Source organism: Theropithecus gelada, chromosome 3 (assembly GCF_003255815.1).
Source record: "Theropithecus gelada isolate Dixy chromosome 3, Tgel_1.0, whole genome shotgun sequence".
Taxonomy (NCBI): domain Eukaryota; kingdom Metazoa; phylum Chordata; class Mammalia; order Primates; family Cercopithecidae; genus Theropithecus; species Theropithecus gelada.
In genome coordinates, this window is record NC_037670.1 from 156,737,044 (window position 1) to 156,758,245 (window position 21,202).

General features: G+C 47.2%; 1 protein-coding gene across 2 annotated transcripts in view; it reads right to left on the reverse strand.

The window, feature by feature from the left end:
• The window catches only part of PLXNA4 (plexin A4), a 519,820-nt gene that overhangs the window by 174,327 nt on the left and 324,291 nt on the right, over positions 1–21,202 (reverse strand). For both annotated transcript variants that reach the window (XM_025379046.1, XM_025379047.1), the window contains one exon: positions 850–981. In XM_025379046.1, coding sequence (XP_025234831.1) covers positions 850–981 — 132 coding nt within the window. The remainder of the gene's footprint in view (positions 1–849; positions 982–21,202) is intronic.

A 21,202-nucleotide genomic window follows, 5' to 3' on the forward strand; every position in this document is an offset into this window, starting at 1 on the left:
GGGAATGACCCATCCTCCACAGAGGCCACAGGGCAGAGGTACGGTGGTGCTGCACCACACTTGGGGTGGGCTGTGTGTTGTGGGGTGGAGCACTCCAGGCAGTGAATTAGAGGACTGCAGGAAATACCCTTAAATACATGGATGTCCAAGGTGAAACCCCTTCCTTTGCCTGCTGCAGATATATGACTCCTGGCCTGAGCTCAAGGACTCCATAAAAACTTACTTCCTTCTCAGCTCAGTTTGAGAACCAAGCCCAGGTTTTCGACTTCCTACTCAGCATCGGTAAACCTGCACCATATCTGTTCTTCTTGGGCGGGCTCCGCGGCACTTGCTGGAGTTTCCACAAAGAGTTGTATGTACACACAAACGTTCAGGCCGTGCCCTACCTCATCATATCTCACCACACAGACTCTGTTTTCTGGGTCCTGACCATGGTGTTCCCTTAACTAGGCTCTTCTGGCAATAAATCCTTGCCTCCCACAGGCTTCTGGGGGCCAGGAAGGTGACTTTGGTATGAGATCACATTTTGTATAGGGAAATCTGGACCCACAATTTGGACATCTGTATGACGTTTCTTCAAAAGAAAGCAAGTGTTGGCCCTGAACATATACACATGATTTTGAAGTTAGTGTATTTGTTCTAGAGTCTCCAATATTTTGATATTTTAAATGTTTCTTTCCTATTTCAGAACACCAAGCCTCAGTCCCCAGGCAGCAAAACTGAAAAGATACACACTGCGCCAAATAAATCAAATCACCTCTCTGCAGCTGGCCTCCTAAGGTTTGTACTGAGCCACAGGCTAGTATTTAGCTGTAAGACAAACGTCTAGCAGAGCCCAAAGAGCCTTACCTGCCTCTCTGACATGATGTAGAGTTGCTCGTGGTCCTTGGAGAAGGCCATATCCCGGAGGACTGGGCCAGGATCCACCACCTGCACCGTCTCATACTGGAGAGCGTTGCCCCTGGGTCCATCCACCCGGATCTGTGGAGAAGAGGAGGAGAGTCAATGTGAGTTCAGATCCTGCACTGCCCACAGTCAAACTTCAGCCAGAGACCCTGTCAACAGCCGAGGGAGAGGGCATGAGTTCTGTCTCTACAGTGCTCACAGGCTAAAGCCAAGGAGTGGAGTGACATAAGCTCACCAAGGGCCTCAGGATGGGAGTGGCAGAGAGGGAAGCCGGGGACCAAGCTGGGCTTCACCAAGAATCCAGTCTTGATCTCCCTGGTTCCCTCTGCCTCAGGCTCAAGCATTTGATGCCTTTCTTGCTGGTCTTTGGAGAAAAAGATGAGGCTCTGAGGCTTGGAGGAACAACATGTTATTGAAGCTGCCTCAGATCAGAGTGTCACCCTGCGTTGGAAAGGCAATATTATTTGCTGCATTTGTTAGGAGAAAAACATGTCAGTGTAAGGAAGGGAACTGCTACCCAGATGTCATTGCTGTACCTTGAAGGGGAACCAGGCAGGGAGCCAACCCCAAAGGTTTCACACTAAGGGTCTCTTTTTGGCATTGAAATAGTGGCTTATACTTATAATATTAGGTCCTGAAACCTTCTAGAGATTTTGTTCACATCCCCAGGGAAGGGGATGAGGGAATTACAGGAAAATGTGCTTCAGGCATGAGTCATCCACAACCTTCTGCAAACACTCAGCTGAGTAGATCTTCCCCAGCCAGTCCTTCCTAGAAATGCTGGGACAGCTTAGAGACAACGGAAAGAAGACTTCTGCCCATATGCCCCATGAATGAGAACTAACCTAGAAAAGACATCAGCTTTACAACCCTACATGATGCTCGTCTGGCCTCTGGATGTTGGCCAAGGTCACTGGAACCATCCTGTGTTTGAGTGCATAGACCCAACATGACCACTGCACAGTGAGTGCTAATAACACCACTCCCATAAATCAGGAACAAATATTATTGAGAGTGTGGTTAGGCGAGAGCTAGGGGATCATCACACTTCCCCACCACACACAGGACTGTAAGATACACATAGTATAATTTTAGAGATTTCAACAATAAAGCTAAGGAAAAAGAATATACTCCAAATATTCCCATTAGGCACTCTTATTTTTAATTTTTAATGTGTAATTTTTAACCTCTCACAAGATCAAGGAGAATAAAAGAGGCATTCTGAGGAACTAAATTACAGAAAGAACACCACATTAATGACAACTGACCACACCAGGTCCCCCAGAAGGCTCCCCCCTTTCATTTCTCTTGAGTCCATGAACTCTAATATCAGGTTATTTTGTGGTTTATTTGCTTGATTTTAGGTTTGTTCTGGACTCTGATTTTTAAAATTTCCTTTTAAGCGTTATTTTAAGCTTCGTGGACATCAGGTACTGGGAGATGGTTTTGCACATAATTCTCTATTGGTGTAATCCTCTCAATCCCGTGGGTTTAATGTTCATTCATCACGGCTCATGTGCCCCTCCAGCATCCATTCCACCCTCTCCCACCTTTTGGGTGGGATTGAACCCACTCCCTGCTTCCCAGGTTGTCCATGATGAGCACAAACAAACCAGCTCGATCTTACTCTCTGCCACAGTGATTAAGAGAAAATAGGCTCAAGCCAATCAACGTGAATCAGAGCAAAGCAGGGACTCATGGTAGAGAGAAGAGACCGTATTTCCTAACTCTCAAAGGGATAAAATGAACTTGGGGCTCAAAGATCTGTGGGCAGCCCTCTCCTAACAAGGAAGGGAGCTGGAACCAGGGCAGGTCAAGCACAGAGACGGGAAAAAATTGGTCTTTGGTGACATTGCTGAGCCACTGAATCAAAGTAACCCCAAAGCCTGCCTGACATTGGGACTTTCTAGTTACTCCAGATATTTTCTTTATGTTAAAGTAATATAAAGGTTTTTTTTTGTTTTTTTGTTTTTTGTTTTTTTTTTTTTTTTTGCAACATCCAAAGTCCTAACAGATGCACTAATAGATGAGAAAAATGATACCCAGGTACATTAAACAACTGGCCTGTGTGATAAAATCTGGGGAGAGAATTAGAATTCAGTTTGACTCTGGAAGTCCATGCTTAAGAGTCCTTGCTTCCAGAGGGTTTCCCGTGTGTCTCCCAGTGGCAGCCACCTAAAGGCAGGGGGCTGAGGTCAGGGTCTGTCTCTAGTCTCTACAATTCCTGAGACTTTCTCTAGTCATTCTTGATTTTGGTGCTCAAACACTTGAGCTTGACAAATATTTATTCTAAAAAAGAATGAATATATAAATGTAGTTCAGATTCCTCTTTGTTAATTTCCCATTAAGCCCATGAAAACAACAGTTAAAGGAATCATGGTTAGTGTTTAAAATGGAAAAGCCTCTGATTCCCAGAGCCCTCCTTCTTCTGTGCCCATCCCCAAGCCACCAGATGTCCACGCTGGCCAGGTCCTTTCCTAATCTGGATGAAACAGGAGTTTGTGCAAAACCAATTGGGATTACCACCCAAGTCTGACCGCGCAATGATGGCCTTGGCCCCTGGCCCAGCCAAGCTTCATCCCCAGCTGGGAGGTGCCCCTGAAGCAGAAGCAGAGAATGATACTGAATGCCCTGGCTGGTCTCCAGCCCCCTCAGGCCACCGTCGGCCAGAGCAGGGTCCCCGGGGGAGTGCTGGCGGAACTAAGCCTCATCCAGTGCCCCTTGGCCTGATCCCCAAATGAAATTACATTCAGTGCCTGAGCAGTCTCCTTTATCTTTCGACTCCAACTTCCCTGCTCCTGAGGATGAGGGGTTTGCTGGGTGTGGCTGGACATCAAAGGAAACCAGATGACGTGGGGGAGGGACAGAGGGGTGGACGAGGAAGCAGCAATTGGACAAGTTTCCATAGGCCTGGCCTTCTGCAAGGAGGCTGGATGCAGCTAAGACCCCACCCTCTGCACTCTGCCAGTGGGAAATATCTAATTGGAAAGGTTCCTTCTCTCTTTTCCCACCTCACCCTCCAATAACTTTTCAGAAAACCAAAGAAAAGCATTATTTATTCATCTGTTGAAAAAATTCACACAGGACATGGATAAAGGAATTTATGGTGGAATTTACTGAATGTTTGATGGGCAATCCAAAAATTTAGGTAGAATAGACCAGCTGCTGGCTCTTGGACCCTTAACACAGACAAATAGAACAAAAGCTGCTATTTATTGAGTGGCCACTATGGGTCTGGGACAATGGTAGGCATTTTACATATACTTATTTTCTTATTTAAATCTCAGAACTCAGTAAAGTAAGCATTAATATTGTCATTTACAGGTGTGGCACAAAAAATGTTAAATAACTTGATTAAGGTCACACATCTGGCGGATGGCACAGGCTGCACCCATACCAGGGTCTGATTGATTCCAGTGGTTATGCTTCTATGAGTTCACACACTACACCAAAGGCTCACACTGAACCCGGCACTACTGTTTACGTAAACCTGCATTCCTTCAAGATGTCAAAGGAGTTGGTTTTAAACAAGCATCACCCCAGGGGTGCTGGAGGAGCCATGTCTTTATCTACTGCAGTTTTTCTGGGAGAGAAACCTGCATATGAATGAAGATGCTATTGTAAATTTTCTAAATAATGATCCCTTATATTTTTGCTTTATACTTTGCAAAGCGTTCTTAAATAACACTGTCTCAGCTGATGGTTGTAAAATTTTTATGATGTTGATTGCCAGAATAATCATTCTCATCTTCCTGATGAAGCAACTGAGATGGAGGCTGTTCTGTGACTTGCCCCAAGTTCGATGATAAACCAATGGCATATAAGACTAGAATCCAGGTCTCCTGATTCCTAGCTCAGTGCCTGTCTCTTAGCTATTTAGATTTTCCAGAAGCTTTTGACAAGGTTCCACATGAAAAGGTATTTAAAAATAATGAGTCTCCGTGGGACTTCGGGCAGTTTGGCCATGGAGGGAGAGAACTGACTCAGAGACAGGAAAAGACAGGTTTGTGCATGGAGAAGTAACTAGTGTTATGACTAATCTCATTTAATATTTTTTATAAATGGCCTGGAGGAGGCAGCAGGAAAATGTACAAATGATTGTAAACTCTTTGGGACAGCAAGAAGTCCGACAACAAAGGTGAACTACAAAAAAAATGGTCCACCCTCTGCAGGGCTGACAGTTGCCACGTGGGCAAATAGCCCTGGGACCATGAGTCTCCCAAGGAAGAGGTCATGCCTGCTGTACTCAGCGCAATCCCTGATACGTGGTTGGTGCTTAGTAAGTAATTACTGAATAAATGTAAAACAACCACAGTCTCTAATATCTGAGCTGCTAGTTATAATCGAGGTAAGAGTCAGAATTGAGGAAGGGATCAAAGCCACCATTTACTACTCCCAATACTCAGGCAGCCAAAAGGCCAACAAAATGATAGGTAGCATTTAAGTAAGATTTCATAGTAAAACAGACTAGCAGAGCCAACATCTTAGTCAAGTTCACCTGAACATACGAGATCACATTCAATTCACCCTTCATAAGGTAGAAACACAATCCAGATGCCTGCAACTCAAGAACAGCCTACGAAAGACAACCCAAGCCAGAAAGAAATAGTTGAGATGAAAGGAGACACACTGACCAGTGGCCACGGTTCAGTCATCAATGCAGAGGCCACCCCAACACTTATAACATGACAGCTTGAACAAATTAGATTTTTTTGTTTGTTTTTGTTTTCAGACAAATTCTTGCTCTTGTTGCCTAGGCTGGAGTGCAATGGTACGATCTCAGCTCACTGTAACCTCTGCCTCCTGGGTTCCAGCAACTCTCCTGCCTCAGCCTCCTGAGTAGCTGGGATTACAGTCACCTACCCCCACGCCCGACTAATTTTTGTATTTTTAGTAGAGACGGGGTTTCGCCATATTTGCCAGGCTGGTCTCAAACTCCTGACCTCGTAATCTGCCCACCTCAGCCTCCCAAAGTGCTGGGATTACAGACGTGAGCCAGCAGGCCCAGCCTAGATTTCTTATTTTACATAGTATATATACTTGTGGATCACCTATAATAATGAGAAAGGATGAAAACAGAAGTTGTTTGTTTTTTTGTTTTTTTTTTTTTTTTGGTAGAAAATGTAAAGAAACTGGCCGGACACTGTGGCTCAAGCCTGTAATCCCAACACTTTGGGAGGCCAAGGTGGGCGGATCACGAAATCAAGAGATTGAGACCACCCGGGCCAATATGGTAAAACCTCGTCTCTACTAAAAACACAAAAATTAGCTGGGCGTGGTGGCGGGCACCTATAGTCCCAGCTACTCAGGAGGCTGAGGCAGGAAAATCACTTAAACCAGGGAGGTGGAGGTTGCAGTCAGCTGAGATGGCGCCACTGCACTCCAGCCTGGTGACAGAGCGAGACTCTGTCTCAAAAAAGAAAATGTAAAGAAAACAATCACGGGTCACAAAAGCACATTGGGTGTTTGGAAGATGTTAGCCTCTGAGGATGACACCAAGGAGGAAACCACACCCTGATCCTGTGTGTCCCTTGACAGAACGACACATCCCACACCCACCATGCATCTGTTGAATGCCCATTGTTCCAGGGCCTCTCCTTCTGGAGAGGAGAGGTGGTAAGTGCCAGCCCTGCCTTCCAGGAGGCCTGTCTCCTGGAGGGCTCAGACTTCACACAAATAATGCCCAGTGGCAAATGTTATGGCAGAGGGGTGTTCAAAGGCCTCTCTTTGTTCTTCTCAGGAGATCTGGCCAACTGGAGTTTAACCAGGGATGATGAGCCCAGCTCTAGGTGAGGCTAGTGGGCAGGCAGCGTCATGACCTAGAACTACCAATATGGTGCTGCCAGTGATGAGAGCTTGACTAATACAGCACATAACAGGTAACACGAGATTTACTGAAAGCCACCTTAGGGGACGAAATCTTTTACATTAGTAGGAAGACTGATCTGAAGTAGCAAAATTAGCAGGACTAATAGATTTCATAAAGACATAACATACTGACAGGAGGGTTAGAGTAAAAATTGGAAAAAGGGTGTCCAAGGGGAAGAATTTGATCATCTTTCTGCAGCATCATCTTGAGGAGAGAGAGACTAGAGCAGATCAGAGAACCACTGTGTCCTCTGTGGTAGGGAGGGGTGCCCCTGCAGGCCTTGCCTCAGCCCCAGTAGAATGTTCCAGAACAGCACTAGACAATGGAAGATAGTATAAGCCACAAATGTGGGTCACATATGTCATTCAGAATTTTCTAGTAGTGCCCAAATTTTAAAAAACAGGTAAAATTCCCAGCACTTTGGGAGGCCGAGGCGGGCGGATCACGAGGTCAGGAGATCGAGACCATCCTGGCTAACATGGTGAAACTCCTTCTCTACCAAAAATACAAAAAATTAGCCAGGTGTAGTGGCAGGTGCCTGTAGTCCCTGCTACTTGGGAGGCTGAGGCAGGAGAATGGTGTGAACCCGGAAGGCGGAGCTTGCAGTGAGCAGAGATCGCGCCACTGCACTCCAGCCTGGGCGACAGAGCAAGACTCTGTCTCAAAACAACAACAACAACAACAACAAAAAAAAACAGGTAAAATTAATTTTCATATGTTTAATCTGACCCAATATAAACCAAATATGATCATGTTAGCATGTCTACAAGTATTAAAATTATTAAAATTATTATTGAGATATTTTACCTGCTTTTCCTCATACTAACTAAACCTTTGCCTCCTGAGGTGCATGTTACACTTACAGCACAGCTCAGTTTGGAGCAGCCATGTTTCAGGTGCTTCCTATGTGGCCAGAGGCTACCATATTGGACAGCACAATTCTAGACTATTCTCTTCCCTGTGTTTTGATTCTGCACTCACCAAGTGACCTTGCTAATAATTTGGTTTGGTGACTATCCCCCTGGAGGCATGCTCCATTGAGATTTTGCAACCATCCCCAACCCCACCCGACCCTCCCTCTCCCCGTCCTCTGCTGCAATCCCTTTGTGTCTCCCAGGCACCTTTGAGCTACGGCACAGTGCAGTGTGCCCCACTGCCCTCACTTTCTGGGCATTCTTGGACCGTATGCTCCAACAAGCTATATGGTCCCCATCAAGTCAGAATGCTGCTGCATGGGCCTCATTCTAATCCAGGCTCATTTGATGCACCCATGCCTTCTCTTCCCACACTCTGGGCACACCTCCTGTGCAGCAGGATCCCTGGTACCCCTGCTCGTGGGAGGGAACCAACCAGTCAGCCAGAATCATTGCTATGGGAGGGGATTCTTGGGGACTCTTACTGACACTAAGTAATACTGCCTTGGGAGAGAGTGGTGATGAGCGGGACACCCAGACGGTGGTGGGCATCTGGGACTGGGGGCAGCAACTGACTACCAATTGCATAGATGCATTTCAACATTAACAACCGGCGAGGCCACATGAGCACTTAAGGACTGAGCATCATCTCGCCTGTGCCACACAGAAACCTCCACTACAGCGTTCAATGTGCACTGCACTACTCCACAGTACATGCAGCTTACCAAGAACACACACACACACACACACACACACACACACACACACACACCCTCTACTCTGGGTATCCAGGCATCCACATCCCCAGCCTGGGATCTTCCAAGGCAGCCAGACCCTTTCCTCCAGCCCCGCTGGCCAGCTGCCGATCCATCAGCAGGCACTGCCACCTATCTCCATCCCTGGCACGGTGAGTCTCCGCACTGCCAGACAGACTGCTATTGAAACATCAGCAGCATGGCCTCCGCAAAGGTCAGCCATCCAGGGAGCTCCTGGCAGCTGCTTGTTTGTTTACTGGAACATTATCTGGGCCAGGCTGTTTATTTACATCCATTGAAGGATTGAACAATAAATATAGTCTCCCAGTAGCAGGCAGATGCTTGCACTAGAGCGTTCTGGCTGCCGTCTTGCTTGGACTAATCTCCCTAATGAGCAAACAGTGCTATTCATCTCTAAAGATGCACGCCACCTCTGCACTCTCCCTTTCCTCTATCCCTTCACACCCTCCCCAAACTTCCTAGTGGAGGTCTACACCTTTGAGATTTGGGAGCTGGACCCAGGTATAAGAATGCAAGGGTGGGGTCTTATCCAGCAAGCAGGGAAATAGAGCTGGAACTGTAGATGGAGAGGGGAACAGAGCAAACCTGGAGGCATATGTCCCAGGGCCAATCTTAATTCCCCACCTAGACCCTCAAACCTCCAACACAGAGGCACGTGGCAAACCAGCTGGTGGTCAGGATGGAAGGAGGTCACGCCTTGCTCACAGGGCCAGAGGTGGAGGGCTTACGGAGAGGCGCCCCATATTCCAGCCATGCCAGAGCCAGAGTTAGGCCTTGAACTGCCCAGAATTGGAAGGAGATCCCTTGCAACAAAATGCAAACCAGTCAGTTTGCACAAGGGAGACCTCATCGGGGCAGGCAGGGATAGGTGAGGAGCCGAAGGAGGGAAGAAAGGGGGCCAGGTTTGGCTCCTCTCAGAAGCCTTGAGCACATGACTTCAGCTCTCCTAGCTGTCCTGGGTCTCTCTCCTGGCTCTGACCTGGCTCCCAAGGAGGCAAAAATAGCAACAAAGATCCTTGGCAAGCAATAAGTGACCAGGATCCGTATCTCTGGCACACAACAGCGGTATGATGTCTCTCAGGAGGGAGCAAACTGTGAGCCATTTGGATCACAGATATGCAGTCTACTCAGTTGCACCCACAGGTTCTAAATGATGTAGCCCCGTCACTGTCACTCGGCACCTGAAAGGAAGAATTAGCACAACAAAGAGTGCCAGAATCAGGCATAGGGTAGGTACTCATTGTTGAATGAATGAATGAATGGCCTGAGAAGCTGATTCTGGGTCTGAGTTGCCACAGCTGGAACCAGGAGACACACATGCACACTCACAGACATGTGCGCACACACATGTATACACATGTACACCCTCTGGCTCTGAAGATGGGGCCACATCTCAGCTCAAACACAATCTCTAGAACCTTCCCTTTCTAATTCTGTGAAAAGGGAGAGAGGGCAGGTGATACAACTGTGTCTGGGACAAAGAGGAGCTGGGAAGGTTGCAGCAGGCTGGCAGGAAGATAGATGAGAATATGGGCATGAGGTCTGAGTATGTTGGCAACTGGCTGGTTGTGGGTTAAACGTCTTCAGAAAGGGGCCCTTCCTTGTGGAAGAGCTGCCTAGTTTGCAGGCTGGTGGACTGGAGGACTTCTCAGTTCCCATCAGACCCTGATGGGCTGCAAGTCCATCTCCTCACCAGAGGAGCTCCCTCACACCCCAGGCCCTCACTGCCAATATCCCTACAACCCCACACCAAGGGCATCTGAGAATAAGACTGCAGTCATAGAAGCACCTCGCATCTTCCCCAGGGCTTTTGCTTTTAAAAATTATTCCCTTCTGCTTCTCCCCTGGATTTCCAATCCCCTCTTCCCATTCTGCTTTTGCTTTTTTTCACAGCACTTGTTCCCTTCTGACATACTGCGTCCTGCATTTATTATGATGGTTATTGTTTACGCCCTTGCTAGACCATACACACCACGGGAGCAGAAATCTTTATCAAGGGATGTATCTCAGACCCTTGAACCGTGCCACAGAGTAGGTGCTCAATAACCATTTGTTGAATAAATGCATGAATGAAAACACTCAAAGTAATCATCTTCGTGTTTCTTCAGCCTCATGGTGTAGATTTCCCCTATTTTACAGTGAGGAAACCAGTTAGGGGCTTTCCCTCACTGTAACTGGGAGATTCTACAGCAAAAGTGAAGCAGAAACTGCCCAGCCAGGCCCACGTGGCCGGTAGGTGCCCTGTTTCACCAGCAGGGTGGACTGTTTGACGCCACATCTGTGCCTTCCTGCCTTTAGTCTCAGGGCTTGGAAGGTGGGTGTAAACCCTGCTTCTGTGTTCATGCTGCTTAAGCTGCCCCAGAATAGCTCCATGAGGCACTTTGTTTTGATTTCCTGATTCCAGCCAGGAGAAAGAGGATGCAAAGGGAACTGCAACAGTGTAAACAGTAATTAATTAGACAGGCAGCGTGTGTGCACGAATCCCGTGCCGTGTTACCAAACACTGCCAGGACAATCGGTCCCTTTGGGTCTCCCATTACACACATTCTCAGAGCCAAATAATGATTTCTATGCTGCCATTAGGAACGTCTTGCCCTGCGATGTCCAAACCAAAAAGAAACCAGGGATAATGGCCTCCTAACCTTCCCCACCTGTTTGAGTGGTGACACAAAGAACAAGCTATGACTCCAGAAGAGAAAGATGCTGAAGAAATAAAAAGGGAAATCAATAGGACTGATATAAAGAACACACCAGGAAAAGGTTCAAACCAGCATATTTCACATGTGGAATATTTTGAAACAGCTTCATTGATTGCACTGCTCCCAGAGACACCAGAGAGCACTGTGTGCTAAAGTTACAGGTTTGAAACCTTGGTAGGTCAGCCACCCCGTGACCCCAGAGCCACCACTTCTTTGGATAGCCTGCACCCTAAAATCTTGGTTGGCCATTTCCCGTGTGCCTCTGGTTAGAAAGGAGCCTGGGCAACTCCCACCCCTAGGAAAACAAGTTTCCGTGAATAGATAGTTATTCACCACCTGCCATGTACCCCACACCATGCCATGCACTTTACACGCATCAGCTCCTTCTGATGGACCATGGCAGATGGACCATGCTCATCTATGTTGCAAAAGACCAGAGTACCTGAGCTGGGGTGCACCCGCAGCACAGGAGTGGTGCAAACAGCGTGACTCCCAACTCTGACACTTAGGAACTGTGCAGCCTCAGGCAATCTACTAAAGTTTCCTATCACTTTCCTCATATGAAAAACAGAAATAATAACAATACCTCATTGTTACCATTATTGGGCAAGTGTGATAATGTCTCAAGCATGGATAATACTTAGCAGAGTGAGGGGGCTTTGATAAATATTAGCAATGATTAACGTGCAATGATTATTATTCAAATGAAGGGATCTCTATGATTTTCATCCAAGCTCACAGAGAGCATGACCCTGATATAAAGAGGTTAGAAGGTTTCTATATGTGCAGTAGATAAAGAGGCTGGAAGATGTGGCCTGCAGACTGGACTCCCAACATCTGACAAGTTCACCTAAGGGCAGGAGAGACAGAAGAGGACCCACAGCTTAGCTCTGGGCTGTCTGAAGTCAATAGAGGGCAAGGAACCAGGACTAAAGAGTCTGTGCTCTTTAGGATGAATTGTACAGATTGACATTCCACCATCGTGGACCCAGAGACCTTCTCATGGCTGCCCTGAAGCTAGAGGAATTGTCCAGGAAACGCTGAGTCTGCTTTAACTCAGGAGAGACTCAGACAGCCAACGACTTCATGGAGGAAGAGGAAAGCAGCTTCATGCCTATGGTCTGACCAAGCTCAGGAGGGGGAGTGGAGAACCACAGCCTGGCCTTGCTGAGAGATGCGGCATCTCTGAGGACCCAGGGAAGATGCAGGGCAGAGGAAGGGCTGGAAAGATGCTGGGGAGAAGCAGGGCCAGTCTCCAAAAGCAGAGTCAGTGGCCCTGCATGGTATCAGGCACAGAGAGGGAGGCCAGAACCAGGACCACCAGCTCCTCATCCACACGCCTCTATTGCCTCATCCTACAGCTTGGACGAGCCATATTCACCTTGGCCCCTCCACATGCAGAGGTTCCCTCCTCTCCTCTCTGGCCACACACCTGTTGCAATGACAAAGGGGTTGATTCCTAAGACAATGAGGACTAGGAACAGGTGCACAAGGATGTTGGGGCTGGCACAATCCATGTTCCTCTCCTGCTGGAAATCTGGCCTCCTCCGGAGTGGGATCCAGCAGGTGCTTCGTGCAGCTACAACAGAACCAGGAGAAAACCCCTGTCCAGCTGGAGGCCCAAAGAAAACAGAAGTAGAGAGAAGCCAGGGAATCCAGGGGCTCCTGTGTGAGCTGCTACGGCACCTCCAGGAGTCGTCCAGGTCCTAACTCAGAGGAAGGGCGCTACTAGCACAGAGCTCGGCACAGAGCAGAGACTCAATAAGTCAACCACGCTAGCAAACGGGGCCTTCATTGCAGCCTCAGATGCAGCTTCACCTCCCTCTCCCTTCACATCCCAGATTTACCAGCTGTCACCATCACCCCAGAGCAGCTCCCCTATAAGCTAAGGCCTCCTCTTGGCTCTTTCCCAATTTCAGGAACATGCCTCATCTTCCTCCTCATCAGGTCAACAACTGCTGGACACTGACCACCCAGGGCATGGTGGGCGCAGTCCCCAGTCATCCCTCTTGCCCTTCTTTGCAGAGCTAGATACTTTTCTGTTTCCCCCAGGACTCAGTTCAGTTCTCTACCTACAGTCCTGTTCATACCATTTCGTCCCCTCTTCCCTTTCCTTCCACTGACTCTCTGCTTCCTTTCAGCCAGGCCATGCCCATCAGTCCCTCTGGACCTGCCCCTGGTCACTCCTCTGAGGGCTTTTTCCGTAACACCTGCCCACTCCGATCGCCCTCTCACCTCATGTGCAGCCTCGGTTCTGGGTGCAGGCACTTAGGGTGTGGAAGTCTATTCCTAACATTCCTTTCACGTTTTGAGCATGTTTTGTTTCAGCCATGAGTGTGTCAACATCTTGAGGGCAGGTCAGTGATATAGAGCTTAAGCCTGGGGCTGTGCAGGCAACCAAGCTCCCCTGATTCTGTCTATTATGGATGTTGCAACCTCAGGCAGGACTTTTCAGACCTCAGCTGAAATACGGGTCTCAGAATTCAGAGCTTAGAGCTGCCATGAGGATCTCATCAGGTGAATTCCGAAATGCTCTCAGTGCAGCACCTGATACATGCTCTCAACATATGGACGTGCCTGTGAGTTGTGGCTAGTTAATATGTTGCTGTGCCCAGTAAGCCAATATGAAGATGAAGAGGAGATAATGTGATGGTGATGATGGTGCAGCAGAGCACAGCTTCCCCTAGCAAGGCTCCCTGGTAGCTCTGGGAACACCAGTTGCTTAATAGATGTTTAGCAAATTAACAAATGAACACACGAGTCCCATTAACATTGGAAAGAGATCAGAAGGGTCCCAGCAACCTCAGAGACTATCTTCCAAACTTGCATTTCTTTGATGTTCTGTCCTTATAGGACCACCAAGCCTCTTTCTAGCACTAAGGGCATCTGCAGCAGCCAGCCCTATATGGCGCCCATCATCACGCTGTCTGCAGGAAGCCCCATGGGTCTGTTGCTCAGGCCCCAAGCACTGTTCTGCAATTTCCTTGACAAATAACCCAGGGAGCGTCAGACAAGTGCATATTACCTCAACATCTGCTCTCCCTTCTGGGCTCTGCTCTAGGTTCTTCGCCTGCAGCCTCATCAAGCTATTGGGGCACCAGCCCTTTCAAGGGACACTGAGGCTGCCATCCAAGGACAGCCATGTGTGTGAGAGAGGCTAAGAACAGCCCATGTTCACCTATTACAAGGGGCAGAGGTACAGCTTCCTAGAAGGCAGAGGACACAACTTCAACAAGGCTGGGGCATCTCCCTCCATCCACTCCTCGTCCCCTTGGGAAGCACACGCTGGTCAGAGTGGTGCTGCCTGGCTTCTGGCCGAAATGATGGAGTTTCATTTTGCAATGTCAGTGCATTTGCAAAGCCCTAGAACAGGAGGGGATTCCAGATTTGCTCAGTAGGGATCTATACCAGGATTTCAAAGTAGCCCCAGTTCCTGGGCTATCTAGGATAATTATGTGTGTGTGTGTGTGTGTATGTGTGTGTGTGTGTGTCCTAAATGAGGGTCGGAAGGAAGTGAGGGATGCATGTGACATTACCCAAGATCCAGCTCAGGGAAAACTGAGAGTCTCAGAACTCTCCCCAGAGTCTCCCGGTATGATTTGGTGCCTCCCGTGGGCTCCAGCGGCACTTCCTGCACACCTCGCTCATGGCACTTACACGCATTGCTACACTAGGTCATGAGCGCTCACTGTCTTCCTCACTCCCTAGGAGCTTCTTGAGTGCAGGGGCTACATGTTATTCATCTTACCCAAGCTCACTAGCCAATAAGTGGAGCCCCACACTGAAGTTTACATTTTCTGGCTTCAAACCTGTACTCAGCAGCAATTCTTCTAAGAGTAGGCATTGTAATGTTCAGTGTCACCAGCAAAAAAAAAAAATTACTAGAGCTTCTTTGAAGAGTGGGCCTCACTGAGGGCTATCTCACAGATCACCACCCCTTACTGAATCCTTCCCCTCCCCATCCCACACATCTCTCCAGCACAGATACTGCCCACATCTTACTCTTTAAAAACAGCAGCTACTCTGGGAAAGAAACACTTGGAACTATCACAAATGAGGACCCAGGAATTCATGAGGCCTGGGGTGAGGCATGTGAATAGTTTACAGTCAGAAAATCTGTTCCCAGAGACTGTGGGGACAGCCTTTCCTGGGCTTAGAATGCCGGAGCTGAGAAGGGCATCCCTGTCTGGGGATGACATCACCAGACAGAGCTGGAATGCACAGATGCAGAAAGCTGGGGGCCCTGGGGCCAGGAGAGAGCTTGGCTGGGAGATCACAAAGGGGCTTTTGACCACCCTCATCCCAGGAAAAACCACAGAGCCCCGGCTTGAAGCCACCCCTGCCCTCAGTTGAGGGGCCTAAAGACATCCTCCTCCAATCAGACGGGTGACCTTTGATCCCAGTGAGGGAGGCACCAGAGCCAAAGTGCCTTGAAGGAAAAATAAAAAATAATAAGTGCCTGTATGAGCTACTCCTTCCGCCAGAAGCCTGTGGAGTTAGTTGCAGAGAAATCCATTTTAAAATAAGATATTGGAAAACCATTCTCTCCATCACTGGCCACAGTTATACAATTATTTATGTAGCATCATCAAGGCCCATGTGTTTCACAGCAATTAAACTATTGATCTCCCAGCTCCGAGGCGCTGAGCAAAAACCTACAGCCACTGGTTCTGGTCCTCTGGGAGTTGCCTCTCCCCATGTTTCAGATGTGAAAACTGAGTCCAGTGGGGAAGTCACCAAGAACAAGAGGCAGGGGATGGTATATTAATATTAATGATCAATATGCTAATATAACATGCTAATGGTATATTGACATACAATAGTAATATATCCATTTATCCATTTGGCCAGCACTGTCAAAGTGTTAGTTTTTACGTTTGCCCAATAAATTAACAATGTAGTGATTAAAAGCATGGGTTCCAGAGGCCATTAACAAGGGCTCCTACCCAGCTCTGCCAGGACCTAGCTACATGACCTTTGGGAAATGAGTCAATTTCTCTAACCCCTGGTTTCATTTGGAAAATGCAGATAATAACAGTACCTATCACAATCAGCTGACGTGAAGATTTAATGAGTTAGTAAATGAAAAGCATTTAGCATACTGCTCAGCACATAATCAGAGCTAAACTACAGTTAGCACTTATTAACATGGGGGGTCCATGGCTACTCACTGACCATGACACACCTCTGGCAACTCATGTTGCACAGCTGTGTCATTGGCAAAAGAGAGAGGAAAGGCTTACTCTCCTGTGAATCTCTGCACTGAGATTTGAGGGGCACTGCATTCTTTTTTGATGGTCTTGAGACAGGAGCTGGGCCTGGACCTCTGTCTGAAGCTGCCATCTGGATGCACATGGGGGTGGTCCTGAGCTCCAACCTCCCTCTCTGCCTACCTCACTGTACCTATGTCCCCCCATCACTTTTCCTCAAGCCTAGAGTCAATATTAAGCTAGTAACGGTTACACAAAGCCTTCTTTATGAAATGCATTTAAAGTAATATTATTTAATGTGTTTCAAGGACATGTTAAGGGATAAAATGTATTGGATGGTGGGAGTCTGAGACTGGTTTGGAAATAATTCTCCTTCCTGAACCTTTTTGCTATAGGAAGTTGCATGTGCCTGGAACATACTCCCTTATATTGCATGGTGTGGACAGGGAGAGACTAGAAGTAGGGTGGCAGTAAAGGATTGTGACACTTACCTTGGTCTAGCCAAAAGGCAGTTGGAATAGAGGGTAAGGATAGAGGGAGAAAGAGATGGGGCTTGAAGAATGAGGGACAACTCTGCATTTCACACCTGGGTGGCCCAGGGAATGGCGGGCCCAAGGAGCAAGTTGAAGGGAATGCCGTGTAGGTGGAAAAAAGTGCGGGTCTGAGCTCTGTTGAATGTCACTGGTGGGAGTGTGGCCGATGGGCCGTCTGATTGTTTTTGGACATTCAGGACTGGTGCTTTGGCAGAAAGTCATTGCTTAGGACAATTGAGTCACTGTCATTTTAGAGGTGGATTGTGAAATCATGATATCAAATCATTTCCCAGAGCCAGAATTTAGATGACCACCATGGCAGGCTGGCCCTCCTACCCTGTCTCTGAGGGTCACGTCAGACACATTCCATAGATTACAGAATACAGATTGGAAAAGTGCCAGGGAAAGGGAAGAACACAAATTACTTTTTCCTACTTGCCTTCACGTTGCCCCCAGACACTACAGAGGGCTCGCTCAGTTGAGAAATAGAATGTTCTCCCACTTCCCGTCCCAGCAGCTGCAGGCTCCACGCACGACCCAACATAAACTTACAAATGAATAGGCAGTCATTTTGAGGAGCACAGGAAAGACACACCGATTTAATTACCTTCTCTCCACTATCACCAGGATCCTTCAATTTTAGTATCTGAGGAACTTTTCTTTGGGTTAAACAGTTTCACGGAACCAAACAAAAGTCTCATTTTGCACCAAAATTCTCACAATTTTTGCTTAGGGCTGGTTCAGGAACTTCTTTCCAAAGTCTATGTCAACTTAAAAATCCAGAAATATCTACCATTACTTAAAAAATAGCAGGGTTTATTTCCCACGCTGACCTAAGACTTAAAGCAAAATGAAGCACTCTTAAGGGTTGAGTGTGTGGTGTGGCCCCTTCTCCCCACAGACCTTGGGTCAGAGCGTTTAGTTGGCCTCATGCCAATGTCTACCACCAGGGGCCGCTGGTTCCCTTCTGCTTCTTGGGGCCTTCCATGGTTCACCCCTATCAGAGTCTGGAAAGGGAGGCCACGGGAAGTAGGAAAGGGAGGAAGGGAGGAAGGAAAGGGTGGGAGAGCTGAGGGTTGGAGAATATCAAGAAAAACCTGAGATTTTACAGGTTGTTACTCTGGGGTTCCAAAAGAGGTCCTCACGGAGGTTCCACATCACCAGACCCTGTGTCCCGTATCAGAACTGCCCTAGGTCTGCAAGCTGGAGTTCACTAACTGGACTTCCAGCCACTTTACTTGCCATCCTCAAGGTGACCAGGAAAAAGCATGATGGAAAGACTTCTTTGTTCCTCCTCAGCCCAGCAGGGCTCTGATCATGCCAGTTTGTTGTGTTGCAAGACAAAAAAGAAGCCAGCAACAAAATTGTCTTGCGTCACTTAACTTCCTCTCAGATTTCTAAGCAGGTAATTATTTCCTCTCCTCCAATGGACTACAAGCACTTTGGAGGGTTTTTATCACAGACACTCCATAAATAAAAGTGTCAGATTATTAAGGATAATCTTATCCACCCTCCTAACCAAGTTATCCAATGGAATACTGCGCTCTTCCTCTGTGACACTTTCTTCCTTGACTTTTCCATTTGGCACCTAAGTGAGCCAGGGGGAGGATCTGTGAGCAAGGGAGACATTTCTGCTACTGGGGCCTGGGAAACAGGACCAGAGGGGCTTTCACACCGGTCTGCTCTGTGTGACCTGAACATGAGTTGAGCACCTACTTTGTAAAATCCCACCCAGAAATGCAGAAGTTTCAAATTAAATTTGGCTGGTTTCAACCCTCAAAGACTTCTTGTCCAAAACAAGATTCATAACACAATTTACAAGGCAGTTTCACATTGACTTTCTAAATTTAATTCACACTGCACATAGTAGGGACACAATTAACTTTATTGAATTAATAAACCACGATTCCAGTGAAGGAAGGAGGATGATTATTTGTATTCATGTTGTATCTATGAACAAACTAAGACTCAGATGGGCTACATGATGCTCAAAATTAGATTATAGCTAACAAGTGCTGGATCTCATTTTCAATCAGATCTGGTTAAAACCCAATATACCTTGGCCCACACCTCACGCCCCTCCCGAGTGCAGCACATTCAAATGATTGGCTTCCATTCTGGTGGCCATGTTGAGGAAGCAGTGGTCAATTCTGAGGAGTACACTTCCCAGAAGAGTGGCAATGTGAGCTGATTGTTAGGAGGAATGTGACTCAAATAGCAGGAACCATGAGGAAGAATATGTCCTAGGCAAGCTGGCATGAGCAAAGGCAGAGATGGAGGAAAGTGCCGTGTGTGTGCAGTGTAGGGTAGTCAGCTGTGGTCAGGGCATATGCCTTACGGGGACATGGTGGGAGGGAAGCCCAAAGTGGTAGGTTGGGTGCAGGTGCAAAAGACCCTTGAATGTCTTTCAAAAAGCTGGGCTTTAACCTGTACATGGAGGGGAAGTAGTGTATGTTTCCAGGATGGGGAACTGACACGATCTGACTTTTGTAAATTGGAGATAATAAGCAAAGCATACCCCACTTTTCAACTTGGAAAAACTGCTATGCCCTTGAAGAGGGGCACTGTCATTCCCTTTAACAAAGGTGAACACCTACTTACTGCCTCAAACGACTAAACTAAAAAATGCAACTCCATCACCATAAGCCTCCCTATGTTGTGCTGGGAGGTGGATTATATTGAGTTGTCCACATTCTCCCAGTTCCCTTCTAGTCAACTTTTTGTGTTTGGGTTAAGGGAACAATACATTTGTTTGCAGCAAGCTCTCCAACCAGAGTTTGGGAAAACCTTGATGTTCTTAACATAAATTCAATCAACCAATTTAAAGTCATAGAAAATGGTGGACTTAGGAACAACATTTAATTTTAGCACTTTACTGATAAAGTCACTATGGGATAGAGACCCTAAACTCTCACAAACTTCCAGACTAAGATTTTAAGACATAGATTTAACACTAGCCTATAAAGTGCTTAATCAGTAATAGCTTGGTGCCTCAAACTTTGAAAAGGATTTTTATGTACATTATTTCAGTGTGTCCTCCCAGCAGTATTGCGAGCTGGGTTTGGGAAGTGTCCTTAGGCCATAGCTCCCCAGCAGATGAAGAACAAAAGCCTGGATGAGAAATGACTCTCCAAATTCATGACACCACTGCAGCTTCATTAGGTCTCTTCACTTCTGAACCTGCGGTCCTTACCACAGTATCTTGGCACCCACTTCTTTTAAAATAACGGACTGGGTTCTCACAAGAAAAGTACACCATTTAGTCCCCCAACTCTCCAGTTTCATCAATGCAGAGTGAGATGAGTAAAACAGGGTGTTATAAGACTGCCTGTTGCTTGAGCTTAGTTGTGTTGTGCTGGGGTTAGGTTGGATTGGATTGAGTTGTATTGTGCTACATTGGGTTAGGTTGGGCTGTGTTGTGTTGTGTTGGATTGGATTAGGTTGGGTTGTGTTAAATTGGGTTGTGTGTGTTGTGTTAGATTGGATTGACTGGATTGGGTTGGGTTGAATTGGATTTGACTGGATTGTGTTGTGTTGAATTGAATTGGGCTGGGTTAAGTTGTGTTGGATTAAATGTAATTGGATTGGGTTGGGTTAGGTTGTGTGTGTTATGCTGTATCATGTTAGATTGGATTGGGTTGGGTTGGGTTGGGTTGGATTGGATTGGATTGAATTGGGTTGAGTTAAGTTGTGCTGAATTGAATTGAGTTGGGTTGGGTTGGGTTGGGTTGAATTTGATTGGATTGGGTTGTGTTGTGTTCAGTTCGACTGAATTGGATTGGGTTGCATTGGATGGGGTTGGATTGGGTTGTGTTATGTTGAATTGGATTAAATTGGTTGACTTGAGTCGGACTGAATTAGGTTGGATTTACTGGTCTGGGATTCAATAGCATAGGATCCAAAGTCTTCCCTGATTGCTTTCATTCTGTGGCATTCAGTGACCATTTGTGTATCCTTGCAAAGCTGCCATGAGTTTACCATGACCAGGTTGTGTGCAACAAGAGCAAAGTGGAGCAGCACAAGCAAAAGTCAGCACAGCGTTGTGGAACACCAGTTGCAGGGAGCTTCTCAGCTTGCTCCCTCCCTCAGCTGGCTCAGGTTACACCTGGCCAGGCAACTTCAGAAATGGGTAGGGAAGAAATCCAAGAGCAGGGAGTGGAGAACAAGAACCAGACAGGGCAAGGGTAGAGGCCAGACAGGCACAGTTTGCAGGCCAGAGAACATTCTCTGAGAGCACACAAGAATCTGTGCCTCCTGGGAAAGGCTGTAATCCATTTTCCCTGAAGACCTGAGTA